This window comes from Chaetodon auriga, chromosome 22, assembly GCF_051107435.1.
Source record: "Chaetodon auriga isolate fChaAug3 chromosome 22, fChaAug3.hap1, whole genome shotgun sequence".
Taxonomy (NCBI): Eukaryota; Metazoa; Chordata; class Actinopteri; order Chaetodontiformes; family Chaetodontidae; genus Chaetodon; species Chaetodon auriga.
Genome location: NC_135095.1, coordinates 18,796,016 through 18,815,476, shown reverse-complemented (window position 1 = coordinate 18,815,476; position 19,461 = coordinate 18,796,016). Strand labels below are relative to the sequence as shown.

Sequence of the window (19,461 nt, the reverse complement as noted above, 5' to 3'; positions counted from 1 at the left end):
AGTCGGAGCCCTCCCCTCAGCCTCCTGCTGTCCTCTTTAAGCGCCGTCATGTTGAACACAGGACCGGTTATGCAAATGAAGTCCGTATTTAAAGCAATAATTTGCAATTTTTTCTATGTCAACAAGCCGCACACAACGCACGCTGCTGTGAACTGCGCTGGTCTGAACTCTGTGTAACAGTCAACATCATTTCACCTCATTTATGTGCAAATTTATGCATCATAATTTTTCGGCATGTAATGAGATCATCGGGCGCACGCAGAGAATATGGCAGCCCGGCAGAGGCAGCTGTCTGCTTATGAAGGACGGAGAGCAGCCTAAAGGTGAGATGCAGGTGACATCACTGACGGAGGCGGGGCCAGAAGCTTCAGAGTGACACCTTTAACCTGTGACCCGTCACTAATGGACTTCTAAATATACTCACAAACAGCCCAAAACCACCAGATCACATGTTCTGAACTGCAGCTCAGTTCATTTTCAGATCTGGTCTCAGACATCAGGTCACCACAGTCCACCCATCGCCCATCCAGGCCACCTGTCAGGACCCCCTGCTGCGAGGAGACACCTCTGACCACGATGCTGCCTCCTCCCGAAAGCTGAAGGCCTAAAGCTCAAATAAAATTACAATCACTGAAGCAAGAGAGTGCGAAGCTTAAAACCAACATTAGAAAAGACCAGAGACGCTGCACTACAACCAAACTTACAGCAAAACATGTAAATGAGGTTAGAAAAAGGTCGGGACAGTGTGAGTACGACTTACAAAGCACGGACGTGCTCGACGAGGGTTAGCATCAACAGGCTACCTGCACGTCTTTAGCATGTGAGGTGTGAAGCATTTCAAAGCAAAGGTTTTTGGGGTCAAAGGTGGCCCATATATTTGTGAACCGCGGTTCACTTCTGGGACGTGACCCACCAGTGGGCAGCAGCTGATTTAAACCACTTTACCTGAAGTGAGCGCACCTGGAATGTGGCTAATAATCCTCATTAGAAAATAAACCTGCGATGCCCTCTAACTTCATCCATCGTGTTCATTTTCTGCGTTTTAAATGCTGATGAAGGCTTTAGTGCCTCCAGAGGAAGACGTCTGAAGGCTGATGAACGAATGTCCTCAAGTGATGTCACATGAGTCAGCATCTCTATGCTACAAACCTCTGAAGCTCTGAGGACTTTCAGGCTGCATTGTGGGTAATGTAGTTGTGAAATAAAGCTCATATCTGCTGCATTCACTGTCGTCCTTTTTTAAACCGCTCATCGCGAGTCCACACTGTCACAGGAGCACGACCACATCTGAGAGGAGCATCTCACTGTAAGCAGCTTGAAACAGCCAATCAGGTTACACGGGCCAAAGCTCGACCAATGCCTGACCGAGACGACAAACACAGGACTCGAGTCAACTGAGCAAGGTCTGAGGAGTGTGTGTGTGTGTGTGTGTGTGTGTGTGTGTGTGTGTGTGTGGGTTAGCCAGTCAACCAACCTTAAATTCCCTTCATATAGAATCACACGCTGTGTTAAACACACCCACACACACACACACACACACACACACACAGACACACACACACTCACTGCTAGCTAGCTGGTAGCTGCGAGAAATGTCTCCTGGCAGCTCTGCTCCTCACAGCCATGTTTCACAGAGGAATAATGAAGTTCACACAGTTATTAGCACCTAAACACACACACAGACCAACGTTTCAAATAAATAATGTGAAACTTGTACAAACAAGGCTTCACAAAGGTGTCAGAGTTCTAATATCTGTGGATTTTTGGGACTTCCCTCGCAGCAAAACGGCCAAATTTCTCCACACAGAGTGAACTGCAGTTAATCTGCTGCTCCAGTTCATTGAGAAACATCTGAGGCAACGATGACGGACACCAAAGTGAATCCTTTATCATCTGCTCGCAGCTGGGAGCGTTCACAAACACTTTAATCAGCGTAAACAGTTTAGTGGATGGCGAGTTGGAGTCCTGTTGGAGATTTGTCTGGAGGGACGGATGGAGACGGGTGAGCTGTGAACCAGAGTTTATCCACAAAAACTCAAAGATTTCTGTCCGAGAATGAAACAAGCAGTGAAGGTATTTACACGTTTCACTGAGGAACAGCCAGAAAGAGACACAAAATAATACAAATACACAGCTAAACTCTCCTCGATCGACCGGATTTTTAAGCACAAACACAAAGACGTCACCTTGAACTCACTGATCACACAATCAATCAATCAATCAGGACAATAATCTGCTTATTAATCGATAAACGCAGTAATCATTAGATACAGACTTTTTATTGGAAGACTTAAGTTTTCCTTTATTATTTATTCATTAGCTGAGTTTATTTTTGTGATTTCTTGAGCTGTTATTACGTTATCATCTTCATCAGAGGACGCAGGACGTGTGATCAAGTGTCCGACTGCAATAAATAAATCTAAGAATAATCAATCGGTATTGATATTGTGATTTGGTGTTTCAGTGGGGAAACACTGGTTCAGGCGGACCACCACAATCAGCACAAACAAGCCAAAGGTACGAGAGCGACGTGTTGAGAAGTTAACCACAGCTCCCAGCGAGCAGCGTGGAAGCAAACGTCTGATCTGACAGCGAGGCTAACAGCTGGCGAAGCTAAAGGCTGACCTCAGCTCAGCAGCCGTACTGCAGAGCTCTGAGCCGGACTGCACCGACAAAGAGAGTCCGGATGGAGACTGTTCCCTGGCAGGAGCAACCGAGGATGATGGGTTTTGTAGTTTTTAGGGCAAAACTGAGAGAACAATGTGATCAGTCAGAGAGGGACATTCACGACTCCACGTCTCCCAAATCAGATTCAACAGCAGCTCAGCAGCCCTGACGTGGGTCCGCGGTTCTGTCACGATGTAGAAAAATCTGAAATCCAGATGAGCTTTCAGTTGTGATCATCGAATCGAAGCAGGATCAGGATTCTTTTCTCCGACGGAGAGGCAGAACTCGGAAATGCCTCCTGCTTCCCTGAAGGTACTGCAGAGTGGCAACACGTTGCCCTCCTGAAAGTAACGTCAACAACAAACTACAGTTTGGAGGCTCTGCTGCACACACACACTCTGCACACACACACACTCTGCACACACACACTCTGCACACACACACACACACTCTGCACACACACTGCTGATCTTTACCAATGAAGACTCGATATGCTCATGTCAGCACAGCAGTCGATGCAGAGAAAAACCTAAACTAAAAGTCGAATGGTGGATTTGGAGAATGAGGCTCGTTCACACCTTAAAATCTTCCAAACTTGTGAAAACTCATCTTTCCCTGAAGCTTAAAGGTGCCCTGTTGAGTGTTATTGTAAACAAACAAAGGCTGTGTTTACACTCTGTGTTTCTTGTTACGGCGTGTCCTTGAGCTCTAACGGTCCTGTTGAGGATATTTCCTTCCTCATAAAACATTTATAAAGCAGTTCTTTAAAATATCTGAAAACAGCTTGTTTGCTAGCTAGCAGTCTTCTTCTTCACCACCTTTGTTGATCCACCGCTACATCAGCTGACACCTTACTGCCACCAGATGTCCATTAGTGGAACAACGTGAAGCCGACAGCTGAAGTTTGCTTAAAGCTGCACAGTACAAAGAAAACGGGGGAAACGCTGCTCACAGCACGGCCAGTGATCAGACACTCACAGGACGCCTTCAGTAAGTTTATCAAAACAGTAGAATTTCCTCAGAGCTGCTCTGTTTTCAGGTGAGGTCGGGCAGGAAACCCTGATCTGGGTCACGGTCAGATCGTTTCTGTTCAGCATTAATTAAAGGTCAGACGCTGCTTTTTAATTAAAGCTGATGGAGCCTGTGGCTAAACACCTTGTTCTTAAAGCTGCGTCTGTGATTTAGTTCATACAAACGTGAAGAACACTCAGCGTTTCAGTCTGCAGCAAGAACCTGGAACAAGACTGGAACCATCAAAACCAGAAGCTACGACAGACCTGAACGAATGAACGACAGAATCTACAGCAACGAGCAGTGTGTGTGTGCGCGCGCGCGCGCGCGTGTGTGAGTCTGTGTGTGTGTGCGCGTGCATACGTGTGTGTGTGTTGGGGGGGGGTCCCCACATTGTCAACATTCCTTTCCACAGTTAACACTTCCTCCCTTGTTATTACCCACAAACCACCTGGCCCCCTGTCACCTGGATACCTGTGTGTGTGTGTGTGTGTGTGTGTGTGTGCTGTAACTGAGCAGTGCTTCGCTAACGACCTTCATCAATAATACAAGACCTTACACACACACACACACACAGTCAAGCCTACTTCAAGTGCCATAATCTGTTGATAAGCTCCTCACTCGCTCCTCAACCAAGACAATAAAACAAAGCCTCTCTCTCTCTCTGTCTGTCTGTCTGTCTCTCTCTCTCTCTCCCCGTCTTCCTCTCTCTCTCTCTCTCTCTCCCCGTCTTCCTCTCTCTCTCTCTCTCTCTCTCTCTCTCTCTCTCTCTCTCTCTGTGTTTCTCTATGGGACTCACTCAGTAGGTGTGTGTTGTACTTGCTGGTGTAGTAGTAAACGTCTTCGTAGCCTTCCTGGTAATCGTCATCCGCCCGGTACCTCCTCCCTCGCCTCCTCCTGCCCAGCAGGCGCAGCAGGGCCAGGAACCGCTCCATCACCACCACCAGCACCCCAGGTCCAAACTGGGCCGGGCCGAGCTGGGCCAGGCTAAGCTAGACGCTTACAGCAAGGCTAATAACGACGGGAGCTAACGGAAAGCGTTATTCCACAGAGGGAGAGAGGGTGAGATCAGGTTTCCTCCTCGCCTGCTCGCCTCTGCACACACTCATACACACACACACACACACACCTCTGGATGTCACACACACATGCATGCACACACACACATTAGCTAGCTTGGAACACACATACACACGCACTCACTCACTCACATGCTCTTTGTATTCACAGCTCTATCTGCAGCCTCCCTCTCCTCCTCTGTTCCTGTCTTCTTTCGGCTGTTGGTGCATCTAGGCGGGCTCAGCCAATCACAGGGCTCGCAGCTCACACACACACACACACACACACACACTTGCTCACTCGCTTCTCTCGCCCTCTAACACACCACTCCTCCATCTCAGCACTCCATTGTGTGTGAATGTGTGTGTGCACGCTGTAAATGTGCACTTGAAGAGTCAGCAGAGAGAAGAGACGAGCTTTGTTTCCTTCATTAGCTCCTTCCATCCTTTGTTGCATCCTAGCTTCCATTTTTCCTTACTTCCTTTGTTCTGCTGCATCCTTTGTTGTTTACTTCCATCCTTCTTTCCTTCCTCCTTTCCTCTATCCATATTTTCTGTTTTTCCTTTCCTACCATCCTCACCTCCTCCTCCTCCTCCTCCTCCTCCTCCTCCTCCTTGTTCACACACACTTCATTCCTGTGAGGGGGAAGGGAACTCCTCAGGCATGTGTGTGTGTATGTGTGTGTGTGTGAATTCCAGAGAGCAGTCTGTAATTGAACACTCGGGGGAGGAGAGGAAACAAGGGAAGGAAACAAGGTGAGAAGAGGAGAAGTGAAGAGGAGGAGGAAAGGAAAGAAGAGCAAAGGAAACTGGGAGAGGAAAGGGGAGGGGAGGGGAGTATTGAGTAAAGGGAAACCAGGGAGGTTCTGCTCCCTCTGCTCCTCGCTCCTCCAGCCTGTGACCTGGAGGAGGAGTCACAGGTGCATCCTGAAGACAGACCTCCACTGTGTGATCGCCAAACCACCGACAGCACCAACAGGAACCCACACGCCATTTATGTTTATTCACAAAATAAAAGCCTCTTCACTTTTCATGGACTCTGATTGAAATTCACCCGCGATCATCTCGATGACCTCCAGCGGCTTCACCTCTCACCTTGCTGCAGCGGCGCACAGGTGTGTGACGTCGCTGCTCGTTGTGTTTACAGGTACGACGGCTCACATGTTCAGACTGCGTCCAGGTAGATTTTAAAAGGTCTGAACAGAAAGAAACAACAGCGCGACACACGAGGACAACGTCGAATCCAGAGCGACTGAGGTGCATCAGGGTCGCCGCCTCCTCCCTCGCTGAGTTCTGCGCCGCCACTTGACAGCGCCAGTGTTCGGAGGGCGAGATGATGGATCTCGGTTTCTCACGCTTTCGTGTTGGAAAGCTGCATCACCAGCAGTCCAAGTTAATGACGCCTACATCGTTACCGCAGCAGCCCGTGCAGATAGGTTTCTGGAGTCCCATCGGATCAGCTGGGACAGTCCGCCTTAAAGATCCGGTTGATCCGAAACAAATGTGCAGCCTGAACAAAGCCGTGATGTCCGTCTGTCTCCGGTGAGGCGGCCTCCTCCACCACTACGCCGTGTGTGAATGAATCACTTCTGCAGCTTGTCCACTTCTTCGTCATTAAGGATTTTCTTCTTCCTTTCCGCTCCGAGTGTATCTCGGCTCATTCGGGGATAATTAGGTCCAAATATTTGTCCTGTGCAGCTGCACAGTTATCAGCGCTCTGGAGGAGCCCGAGGCTGGAAAACATCAGACTTTCTGTGCCTGCAGACTTTCATAAAACCACACAGCCAGTTTTAAAGAAAACAAGCTGATTTTACTTGAGCGGCTTTCTTTCCATCACTGTGATCGTTATCAGTGCAGCAGAGATTCTGCTGTTTTCGTGCAACATGAGTGATTGTTGTCTCTTCCAAACGATGCTGCGGTAAGCAAAGATGTCGCATTTGGTAAATGCAATTCCTCCACTCTCAGCGCTCTGAGGCGCTCAGGTGGGAGTCAGCCAAATGAAAAGCACCTGAAGTGGTTTTGATAAACTACGTGAGCTGAGTTACTCTGACAGAGACTGTGGACTGCTCACACCTGATCCAGGTTCATCTCGGCCTGCTGTCCACAGAGGAGGGTCTGCGGCTCAAAGCTCAGTTAGCAGGAAAACAAGCTGCAGTGTGTGCTGGTGGCAGTAACAGCCTGATGGCGGTTAGACGGGAGGATGTGACTCAGACGGAAGATAAAGGCTAAATGTTGCCTATGTGGGCCTGAAATCCGGGACATGGGACCCCTTCAACACTGTGGCAAGACCAAGTGTGCAGACTGTACGAGGCCCTGAAGGCTCCATCAAACACTCAGTGTGCACCTGAACCTACATGCACACAAAGACCTGCACACGGGACTCTTAGACGCTTTCCAGCAACTGACGAGACTTTTGTTGCTCTTGAGAAGCCGCAGCATTCATGAAGTGACACACTGTGACCTGTGCTGTACATTTACTGCCCGACTGAGAACTTCCTGCCAACCTTTTCTCACATTCAGCGTCACCTTTCTGCCGCTCGCTCGCTCAAACACACACATTACACACCGAGCTACGCTACAAAAACACGAAGGTAGACGAGCTTTGTTCTCCAGGTGCTCAGGGTCCGCCTCAGGGTCTCCAGAGTCCAGAAGACCCTCACAGGGAGCTCTTAAGGAGGCCTCCTGATCAGACTGAGGTTACCTCTTCACCCTGTCCGTGAACCTGGTTCATTCAGGGCTGAACCGTTCAAGGTTAGGGCGCCTACGAGCTGGACGGAGGATGAAACCACGCTGAAAGTGGCTGACGCCCTCCAGTGATCTGCTGAGATAAGCTCGTCTCACTGGGTGATTATTGTATCCTCCATCTTTCCACAGAACCTTCTGGTCTCAGCTCAGGGAGAGACGACAACAAGCTACATGCTAATAACAGAGAGCCGCACACGCACATGTTCTTTAACTGTTCCAGCACAGCCATAATTATCATGTCGTCTTTTGATCTGATCCAACATGTTCTGAACTGTGTTTTTAACGAGCCAACCTCACCAAAGCCGTGTTTTCGCTGCCTTGTGATCGCTTCTAGACTCGCTGTCCTGACCCGACTGGAGACGTTCAAATACCAACATGAAACCAGACCTGCAACAATTGGTTGATCGATTGATCGAGAGATAATTGACTTTGATAATCCATTGTTGTTTCACTCATTTTTAATGCAAACGTACCAAATATTTCCTGATTCCAGCTTCTTGTATTCAGGTCTGCTGCTTGTTTCAATATATTTTAGTTTATGGACAGTTAGGCAAACATCACTTTGAGGTGTGGGAAGTTAATCAGCCATTTTCCACAACTTTTTAACAATTTCAGACTAATTGATTGAGGGCTGTATGCAACATATAAAGACAAACCAACTGTGCAATGAATGAAATGACCACAGTAACACAGTGTGAGACAGCTCTGCACTGCATGAGTGTGAGACGGTGCTAAAATTAAACTTTTAATCAATTTATCAACCAAAACCCCAAACGAGCCCACAAGGAAGAAACTCAACTATAAACAGACAGACAGCCACAAGCCGAACGTCCTCCTCAGCATCCCGCTCCACCACAACAACGTAAAACACGGACAAACTTTAAAGGGGACCTACACTGAACGTACATGTACTGTAATCCTGATCCAAGTCCTTTATCACTGAGTACCTGCTGATGCTGATCCTCACAGCACAGAGGATGTGCAGTGTTGATGAAATATGTATCCGGCACTCTTTAATGCTGGCAAACTTTATCCTTTATGAGCTACTTAATCCAAATACCAAAGGTCCAGGCTCAAACTATTAAGGTCATAAGCCTGAATTATTGATATGATATGAATGAAAATCTAACTGGGAGAACGTGACACCTGCCATCAGAGACGAGAGGCGACGTCTCACTCTGCTGGAGTTGTGGGAACTGGTTGTCCAGACTGCAGTTCAGACTGTGGAGGAGGTTAATTAAAGGTGTTCAGCATGTTTGTTGGTCATGATTCCAGCGAATAATGCTGTCTTCACTTAGGGACTGTTTGTCCAGAGGAGGACAGAGGACTGACAGAGAGCTTCATCAGGTGGAGCAACAATCACCTGAAGATCAGCATCAGCTCAACCAATCAGGTCCTGCTGGACGACGATGCTTCAAACATGGACGCTGCTGCAGAGACGCTGCAGACGGTCAAAGTGCTTCACACACACGTTCAACGACAGCAGAAGATCTGAACCATCAGACAGTTTGAGGGTCAGAGGCACTGATTCAGGATCAGACCACATGAGAAACGTGGTCTCAGTCTGTCCTTCAGGTCCTGTCGTTGAATAATGGACACACACATCATGGTGTCACAGAGAAGCTGACCTTTGACCTTTTGGATACAAAATGTCATCACTTCATCATTTTATCCTCTGAGACGTTTGGGTCAAATTGTGTGTGCTCCTGAGACATCACGAGAACGGGACGGACAGATGGACGGACGAACAACCCGCAAACATGACGCCTCCAGCCACAGCTGCTGTAGGAGCTGAGCCACGACAAGTTCAACGAAAATATGACCAGGCGCCAACAGCGTGTCGCCGGCCGGAGTCCAGCTGGGACCTCTGTGTCTTGATCTCTGCTGAAATATCTCAGGAACTGAGAGATGAGCGGAGTAAAGATTCTAATCGAGGCGCACAAACGCCCAAAATAAACACAAATATGTACTCTACATATCAGACAGCAGTTGACCGCTGACCCCACCAACACGTCCGTGTTGACCCCACATGGGTTAGTGATGGGCTGGCACAGCAATGTGGCTCCAGATGGGCCCCATGTGGGCTGTTAATGAGGCCTGGGAGAGCCACAAGTCAGCCCCATGTGGTGCAATAATCTCAAGGTCCAGAGAGAAAAAGAACAACTGCGTCCAGTTACTAAACTTTTAGTTTAGCTAGTAATTGGACGAGTTGACCTAAGTGCATTAACGACCTCATTTAGTGGATAAAAGCTTCCTGCTGAACGTCTTTCTGAAACTGTTGATGAAATCGGCTTTGGGAGGAAAAACAACTTTCCAGCTGTGTTACAAAGAGAAACAGAGGGTCCCCAAAACTTAACAGAGTGGTCACTTCAGCCCAAAGCACCATCTTTCCTTCAGCCATAGAGGTGAAAGTTCAGAAAAGGTTTTCTTTGGGTGTCAGATCAAACTGGAGGACATGGCCCACCACCACGTTTTGTCCTTTGATTCAAAGCTCGCTGGTTGGTTTCTGTGTGGGATCATCTGAGCTTTCCCACAATGCATATGTTCTACATCTCCCTCTTCCTTTCCCAACCGAGGCTCCGTTGGCAGCCCGTGCAGGACGCTCCCTCGTGGGCATGTTGGCCGAGGAAATGAGAGACAGACAATCTGGGGAAAGCAGACTGTGACCAGAATATTCTGATCATGCACACGAGAAGACGATTAACCAGGTTACTGCGCGTTTCATCCCAAATACAATCAAAGACACCGTGAAGCCAGAAACAGTCATCTGTTGGTCCTTTTGAACAGTAAAAAGACAGAAGCCCGGCCAGCTTTTCAACATCAAGCCCTCACAGACGACGCTTTCACGCCTGAACCCTCTGGTCAGCTCAAACCGCTGCGTTAACCTGTTCACTGTGGGTCGTTCTCCGGTGCAGCTCCAACAACCAGCCTGCTGTTAAAACCGCTCACACGCAGACCGACCGCAGTGACGGCAGACACGAGGTTTTAACATGATTTAAAAAGCTAAACTACTATTAAATCCAATCTAACAACCTCAGACATACAGAGCGTATAAGCAATGATAATCAAACTGTCCAAATCTTTTATTAGTCTCCTCTGGCAGTTCATTAAAAAGTCTGTCCACAGTACTGCAGCAAACCAGCACCATTCCTGCACAAGACGGCGTTTTCACCCCGTCTTCACCCGCCTGTCATCGCTCATGGCGTGCAGTCTAATAACGCTCATCATCAGGTATTTCTTTGTGAACACCTTGTGACACCAGAGAACATCGATCTACAAACCATTAAAAACTCGTGTCAGTCACCAGAGTTGAGCTTCCCCACGTGGGTCCTGATGATGCGCTGATGATGCAGTTATGAAGCGTCCAATCACTGAGTTCTACTGACGGGATATTTTAGGATCAGCAAGCAAATTCTCACATTTGAGGAGTCAGATCGACGTAATGTTTGGGTGGAGAAAAGAGCCAATCAGACCCATTTATCCATTACCCACTAATTAACTTATCATCCATCTATTTTCTGCTCAATCGTTCCTGTACTCACTGCTTTGTGTGTGTGTGTGTGTGTGTGTGTGTGTGTGTGTGTGTGTGTGTGTGCGTGTGTGTGCGTGTGTGTGTGCATGTGTGTGTGTGTGTGTGTGTGTGTGCGTGTGTCATTCTTCAGTCAGCATTTCTCCGTCTGTCAGGCAGCAAGGCATCGTGGGATACAAGAGCTGTCAGGACAGGTGTCAAAGGTCAACACACACACATATGAGCACACACACACTCACACACAGTTTCCTGACTGTCACTGTACACCCTGCAGACCAGCTGTCAATCACTGTGTCTGTCAAAGGTCAGAGTTCACAGAGATTTACTATGTGTGTGTGTGTGTGTGTGTGTGTGTGTGTGTGTGTGTGTGTGTGTGCTTCCTGTCTTGGACATGTTTAATCTCACCTCAGGACACACAAACACACTCTGGGTGTGTGTTGAACCAGTTTACTGCCTGTGTGTGCCTCAGCAGCAGCTGTGGGAAATCAAACAGTCACAATCAGACGAGTGCTGTGTGTTTGAACAGGTGAGAAGCTTGAACAGGTGAGAAGCTTGATTAGGTGGAATTGAACCCTTTTCAAGCATCAGCAGCGATGATGTCGACTCATATCCCAGAAGCCTCTGTGCATCGTGTCCCCACTGAAATTCCCGGGCCGTCACGTTCCCGGCTCGAGCAGAACTGCGTGTCGTAACGCAGGACGTGTTCACGTGTGGCGACAGAGGCCAGAAAATGGCCAACAGCCTCACTGAACGGTCCATCGGGAACCAGAGAAGCTCTGCGAGCCTTAAAAAGACAAGAGGGACGCCCACTTATCACCTGGTCAAAGACAGACTGCAGCTCCAATCAACACTGAGCCGAACCTCAACCAAAGCGCCGTCGCCGCTCTCAGTCCTGACACGTCTCAGGTGTGCTGACACCTGCACCACGGCGAGGAAACGCTGTACAATGTCTACAACTAATGTATAGAAATACACAGAGGAAATAAAGTGAGTCTAACAGAGCTGGACCAATAAATCTGCCAGGCTGATATTAGCTTATTGTAGGCAGTCAGTGCGTATTTCATCCGATAAGTGGAAAGAAATCGCAGCGCAGAAGCTGAGCTGGAGGTAATTTAGACTTTTCAGCTGCTTGACGTCCACTGAGAATCACAGAAAATCTCAGGTTAAGATTAAGATTAACATTTGAGAAACTGGCTGAATCAAATGCTGGTGGACAGAATATTGGAAACACCTTTGAGTCTCCGTCCAATGAGCTCATTTGTTGTGCTTCTGTTGCGTCATTACGTTATTTTATTCCTAAAACACACAAACGTCCAGAGTGATCTGAGGTTCGAGGACGCTTCAACACGAGGAGCACAGCTGACCTTCGACTGAATCGATTAAATCACCAACAAATCTGACGATTCAGTCACAGCAGAGTGAGGAAATCCTTCTTTCCATTTCATCCATGTGCTAAAGTTACATTAGCTTCAGCGTTAGCTCAGGACAGCGAGGGAGGGGCGCCGCGTTAGGCACAGCTCCGCCTCCCTTACCTGTCAGACACACCTGAGGGCTTCAGCACCCCACGAACACGGCTCATCGGTGCTTCACGCTACAGACCTGACAGCCGGGCAGATGGTCGAGTCACATTAACTGACACAGGCAGGACGAGAGAGAGAGAGAGAGAGAGAGAGACAGAGAGAGAGAGAGAGAGAGAGAGAGAGAGAGAGAGAGACACACACACACACACACACAGAGAGAGAGAGAGAGAGAGAGAGAGACAGAGAGACAGAGAGAGAGAGAGAGAGAGAGAGAGAGAGAGACAGAGAGAGAGACAGAGAGAGAGAGAGAGAGACAGAGAGACAGAGAGACAGAGAGAGAGAGAGAGAGACAGAGAGAGAGACAGAGAGAGAGAGAGAGAGACAGAGAGACAGAGAGACAGAGAGAGAGAGAGAGACACACACACACAGAGAGAGAGAGTGTGTGGTGCTGCTAAAAATGACAAGTGGAGGTTCATTTGCATATCGCTCTCAAGCCTCTGCAGCTCTGTAACACGATTGGACGCCTTGTCGGTGTGTGTGTGTGTATGTGTATAATCTGATTCTCCACGCTCCGCACACACACACACACACACACACACACACAGAGTTTATCATCTACCGCCACCTGCTGGCCACTCAGGGGAACAGCAGGCTTCAAAGGCGTCAGCTGCTCTCCGAGAAAACCACAGATTTTAGACACTTCAGAGGTCCGAGCCCTGCTGAGAAATCCCATGATTCACTGGGGCAGACGGGCAGACGGGCAGTGATTGATAAAGCCTGAGGGAGAGTGAGACAGACGGAGAGACCTACAAACAAACTGAACAAAAGGGAGACAGACGAGTGAATCTATGGTCTTAATGGACTGCTGAGTGACTGACCTTGATTTCTAATGGACACACACACTCACACACTCACCCACACACACACTGCATTGACTTCCATTCATTGCCCGGAGGCTCGGCTCAACCTGAACCCAGAGAGAGAAAGGACAAACAGCTGGACAACAGCTGAACTGAAGACAAACAGGAGGACACAAACTGGTCGTGCAAACACACACAGACCACAGCATGATGGGAACCAGTCGGGATATTAAGGCCTAAAACCAAACACACTCCTTTTTTCTTCACTTCACCCGTTCACTTTGCTTCTCTTCTTTATCAAATTCAAGAAAACGGTGAAAAATGAGCGTCCACGTTACGTCTTCAGATCACTAATCCTGTCCAACCTAAAACTCGAACATATTCAGGTTACAGTAACGAATCCTGATATTCAGGAGGAGAAAACGAGTGGTTGATTAAAACTGTTTGTTAATTCACGTCCTGTCACTCACCTACTCCCTAACAGCCACCATCAGCTGAACAACCGGCGACTGCTGACATATTTGCGCGACTCCGAACCAACAGATTTGTCTCAGTTTCAGATTTCAGCCGACGCTGACTCAAGTGACATCACTCGAGGACATTTATCCCACTTCACACAGCTCCCCCTGACACACCAAAGGCTCGGCGGACATACGCAGAGACGTCCTCAGCTCCTCCACATCGAGCTGCAGTCTCTCATTCAGAGCTCAGCGCCAGCATGAATAATAATGTCACATTTACATTGACTGGCGTCCTGTTGCTCCCCCGGTCTCTGACTGCGTGTGCATGAAAAGAGGATCAGACTGGACGTGAAGTCTTTCAGCCAAGGACGGCCGGCGATGTGCTGCTAAGGTGTAGTTTTCTCCTCCACCCTCTTCAAGCTCAGACACAGAGAGACTTATCTTAAGACACACACACACACTCATGCATGTATGTGGGCCTCTCAAGGACAACAACGGATAAAACAGAACGGAAAGACTCTCTCTGCAGGCTTCAGTGTCAGGCCGACTGCTGGACTGTGAGAGACACACTGAGACATAATCTGTGTGTGTGTGTGTGTGTGTGTGTGTGTGTGTGTGTGTGTGAGAGAGAGAGAGAGAAAGTGTATTAATACGTGTTTTATGTCAGTGTGACCATGCTGGGCTTATCCAAGTAGAAAATGAGTGTATGTGTATGATGCCAGCAGCTTGGCGGTCCACCTGGACGCTGCCCAGGGCTCTGTGTGTGTGTGTGTGTGTGTGTGTGTGTGTGTGTGTGTGTGTAACAGATGAAGGACAGTAAAAGCAGACTCTGATTCTGGGTCTGTTTCCTGTTGAAACCTCAGTGTGGATGCTGCCTTTGAACACTGTGGCTGCTGTGCCATCAGTGTCATCGCTCTGTCCTCTCTGTCTGTCCTCTCTGTCTGTCTGTCCTCTCTGTCTGTCTGTCCTCTCTGTCTGTCCTCTCTGTCTGTCCGTCCTCTCTGTCTGTCTGTCCTCTCTGTCTGTCTGTCCTCTCTGGTGATATTTCACAGAGCAGCTTCACGTCTGGACATCAACACATCATCAGTCAGACGCTCAGACGGCTGTAAAAGCAAACAGCTTTCTGTCTAAAACACTGATCTGGAAGAGAAAACAAATCAAAGATGTCCATCAGGATCGTCCACTGCGCACAGCTGGACTAAGTATGGCGAGCACACAGGACCAAACCTTATTTCTAAAGTGCATTTCACTGCTGAGGAAACGTGTTTCACAAAACAAAGAGAATTAACGAGAACTGTTTTCATCATGAGTTAATCTGTGTCAGATTAACTGACATGAAAAGTCGAGCGCACTAATTACACACAGCCACGCGACACATAATCCTCCACAAAACCACAACTTCAGGATGAACCGGATCGCCGACCGAGAGCCAGACCTGATCACCAGCATCAGCGCTGGACTCACTGACAGCAGCTTCAACGCCTGCTGGAAAGTAACGAAGTACATCTACTCAGAGTACTGAGATACTTGTACTTCAGGTGTTTTTGATGCTGGTTACAGAATCAGATTATAAAGATCTGAGTACTGAACGCAGGAGGCTGTTACAGCAGCATCAATGAACATGATGTCACATGTTCAACCGCCACATATCCAGGTAACACTCAGGTGTCCACATACTTTTGGCCATGTGGGCTGAGCTGCAAGAATCAGTGCAGCGTTACCTGGTGATATAATATTTATACAACTCACACACACACTTAAAACACACACATTTAAATGGATAGAGTCAGAGTGAAACACGCAATGACACACACACACACACACACACACACACACACACACACACACACACACACAGTCAGCAGTTTGTTCCACAGAGTCATGGTGAGAGAGAGAGTGAGAGAGAGGGAGAGAGGGAGAGAGGGAGGGGGGGAGGAAAAGAGAGAGGGGGAGAGAGAGAGAGAGAGAGAGAGAGAGAGAGGGAGAGGAGGGGGGGGAGAGGAAAAGAGAGGGGGGAGAGAGAGAGAGAGAGAGAGAGAGAGAGAGAGAGAGAGAGAGGGAGAGGAGGGGGGGGAGTCTCTTGGTAAAATGTGCCAGAGACGATAGGGATAATACATTAAGCTGGATGTACACACAAACGCACGCACACACACACACGCATACACATACAAAGAGTCACACAGAGTTTCACACACTGACACACACAGTCTCACACACGCGCGCACACACACACACACACACAGAGTCAGGTCTGCTTCAGTAATCCTGAGGACAAAGATGAGCAGAGTTCTGACATCAGCACCTCTTAAAGGACAGTGTGTGTGTACTTCAGTGTGTACTTCAGTGTGTGTGTGTGTGTGTGTGTGTGTGTGACAGCAGAAGAGAAAGCAGTTTGTGAAGCTGTGTGTTACTGTGTGTCTTAGTGTGTGTGTTTGAGACATTTTCTCTGCGTCTAAGTTAAAAAGCTTAAAACGGAGGGATGATGTCATGCTGTGACACACACACACACACACACACACACACACACACACACACACACACACACAGGCGCACACACACACAGTAATCATTACTGAACACACACAGAAACAAACTAGGTTAACCATTCGAAGAACATGTAAAACTGCGAGCTGCAAAATGATAAATCCTCTGATTTTGTTGGATGAATCGATTGTTTTCTCGATGAAACGTCAAACGACAGAGACAAATGTCCACGGTGACGTCTTCAAAAGTCCCACAGACATCCCATTGTTCAGGATATTAAGCAGAGAAAAGCAGAAACACCTCACAGGTGAGAGGCAGGAAGCATTTTTTCACTAGTTTGGTTCGAAAAATGACTTAAATTACACAGTTTAATCGATTAATGGTTGAGTTTACAAGAACTCCACAGACTGTCCAATAGGAAAAGACGGCTCAGGAAAGCGGCGGCGGTTTCAAACAGTCTCGTGTTTGCGAGGACGTTTGTGAGAAGGACGCTCCTGCCGAGCAGCAGACGGCAGAGGTCAGGCCGAGGCCTGAGGGCACACAGGTGCTGGTCCCTTCTGGACTTGCCAGGTAAGAAATCAGGGTCGTGACCCCGAGGCAGTCGCCATCGGCCTGCGGTCTCTGAAGCCTGGAGTCGGGATCAGCTCGTTCTGTGTGGGTTACTGCAGCTGGAAGACCCTGAAGGAAACGATGGAGCGTGCGAGACATCCGAACAAACATCTTCAAACCTGCTTGAAAACAGGAAGGAGTCGGCAAAACGAGCCACTGAGAGCCAAACTCATGGGAGAATATGACTAATTAACGTTGGTTTAATTACCCCGGGGTCGATGCTTGTCAGGGCTGCGGTCCTGCTGCAGGTGAGCAGGTGAAATCTGACTCCGGTTTGAAGACTGGTCGTGTTTTTGGAGATCATGAGGAGGGCCCTTGGAGGCTCCGAGCAGTACACGATGTTTGACGATACAAACACTCCTGATCCGTGTTACTACAGTACTATACAGTAGTGCTCCGTGTCTCTTATGGTCTGTCTATCTATTATTTACCTGTTATCTATTTTTACTCTCCTGCCTTTGGTCGTCTGATGTTTTCTCTCTCGTGCTGCTGTTTCTCCGTGTTTTACCGAGCGGCTCTTAGTATTTAACATTTGAATGTATTGTTCGTTTTCGAGCGTCCCGCTGTGAAGCGCTGTGACCACAGTGAGGCTGGAAGCTGCACACCTGAGGATTACATTATTATCTCTGTATGAGCGCCACAGACAGGTTTACAGCACAACACTAAATCAACACCGTTATATTTTTTAACAGCCTCTGGGGCTGAAGCTCTGGATTAGAAAGCGTTTAACATCCTCCCACCTGTACAGGACGATGGCGGATAAGCGAGTCACGCTGTGGGGTTATACTCTGCGCTGAAACAATTAGTCCGTCAGCAGAAACTCATCCGACTATTCTGATAATTGATCACTCACCTCGATCGGTTCGTCGAGCAGAAGAGTCCAATCTGCAGTTTTTCCTGTATTTCATATCTTTGTAAACTGAGTCTTTCTGCTTTTGGACCTTGTGGTGACTCTTAATGAGTATTTTTTCCACTTTTTTTACACTCCACAGAATAAACAATTAATCAATTAACTGAGTAAATAAATAAACTAATCAATGATGAAAATAATCGTTTATCGCCGCCCTTGATAAGAAGTCAGACCGGCCTCTGAGAACGAATCCTCAGACCTTGATAGTGAAATGATTAAACTCAGCAGGTGATAAATACCTGAACGCAGGTGAGACTGTGAGACATGATGTGGGCAGAGCTGCAGGTGTCGGGCAGGAGCTAACATGGCTAACAGGCTAACAGAGGACTCCACGTGTGGATGATCATGAACTCATCAAACGCTTTGCTGCTGTTTCCGTCTGATCGCCGTCCAGCGTCGCCGCCGCTCCGACGCTTCTTATCTTTTATCACACAGCTTCACTAACGAGGACAGACACTGTGGGACAGTCTGTCTCTCAAAGCCGCCGGACATTCAGCTGAATTCAACAAACTTCATTCATCCCGAGAGGCGCAATTAATCCTCTAACACCTTCCCACTGTTCGGCCTTTGCGATGCTTTGACATCAAGGAGCCTTGTTTGCCAGACTGTTATCAGGATACTTTTAAGGTCTCAGTTCTGTACTTGGATTTTTGTGATTGAGTCTAATCTATTGATACAAATACTGCATGATGAAGTATTCTTCAGTACTAGGAGTCTATGAGGGTTCAGCACTGAGCGAGCCTCCTGCAGCTGGATGGATGGATGGATGGATGGATGGATGTAGGATGGATGTAGGATGGATGGATGGAGGATGGATGGATGGATGTAGGATGGATGTAGGATGGATGGATGGATGTAGGATGGATGGATGGATGGAGGATGGATGGATGGATGTAGGATGGATGGATGGATGGAGGATGGATGGATGGATGTAGGATGGATGGAGGATGGATGGATGGATGGATGGATGGAGGATGGAGGATGGATGGATGGATGGATGGATGGATGGATGGATGGAGGATGGATGGATGGATGGAGGATGGATGGATGGAGGATGGATGGAGGATGGATGGAGGATGGATGGATGTTCTTCGTTATGCGTCAGGAAACCGTCTTGCTAAACAAAATGACGACGGATCTGTATGAGTTCCAAAAGGTGGGGCGCCGCCTCGCCTGTCTCCCACCTTTCAGCGGGGGGCGTGTCCGTGTGCGTGGTGGCGGTCGTGCACAGTTTGTCGTGTTCAAACCTTGTAAACGTGAGCTTATTGAATCTGACACCACATGTAAAAGGAGAATAACCAGCTCGAGGACCGTTTAGGCCGACAATGACGCGTCTGTTCTTGGTCTGATCGGATCATCATTAGATCATCAGAGTGGTTCATCTGCATCTTCCACACTTTCAACACAAGAAGTAAACGGGGTTACGACAATAAATCACAATTTCCCAGAAGCCAAACTGGCACATTTAAGGGTCTCGCTTTGTTCGACTAACACCTCAAAACTACAATATATAGAGTTTAATATGGAATTAAAGTGAGAAAAGCAGCAAATATTCACACTCAGGACACTGGAACCAGAGAAGTTTTAGCATTTTAACTTAAAAAAAA

The 19,461-nt window shown here is 48.0% G+C and overlaps 1 protein-coding gene across 5 annotated transcripts in view; it reads right to left on the bottom strand.

Annotated features, from left to right (window-relative positions):
* Positions 1-19,461, bottom strand: part of grip1 (glutamate receptor interacting protein 1) — a 55,704-nt gene that overhangs the window by 34,378 nt on the left and 1,865 nt on the right. For 4 of the 5 annotated variants that reach the window (XM_076721981.1, XM_076721982.1, XM_076721983.1 and 1 more), the window contains exon 1: positions 4,478-4,930. The exons of the other annotated variant lie outside the window; for it this stretch is intronic. In XM_076721981.1, coding sequence (XP_076578096.1) covers positions 4,478-4,613 — 136 coding nt within the window. In that variant the 5' untranslated portion in view covers positions 4,614-4,930. Of the gene's footprint in view, positions 1-4,477; positions 4,931-19,461 lie in introns of those variants that run through there. 5 annotated transcript variants of the gene reach the window in all.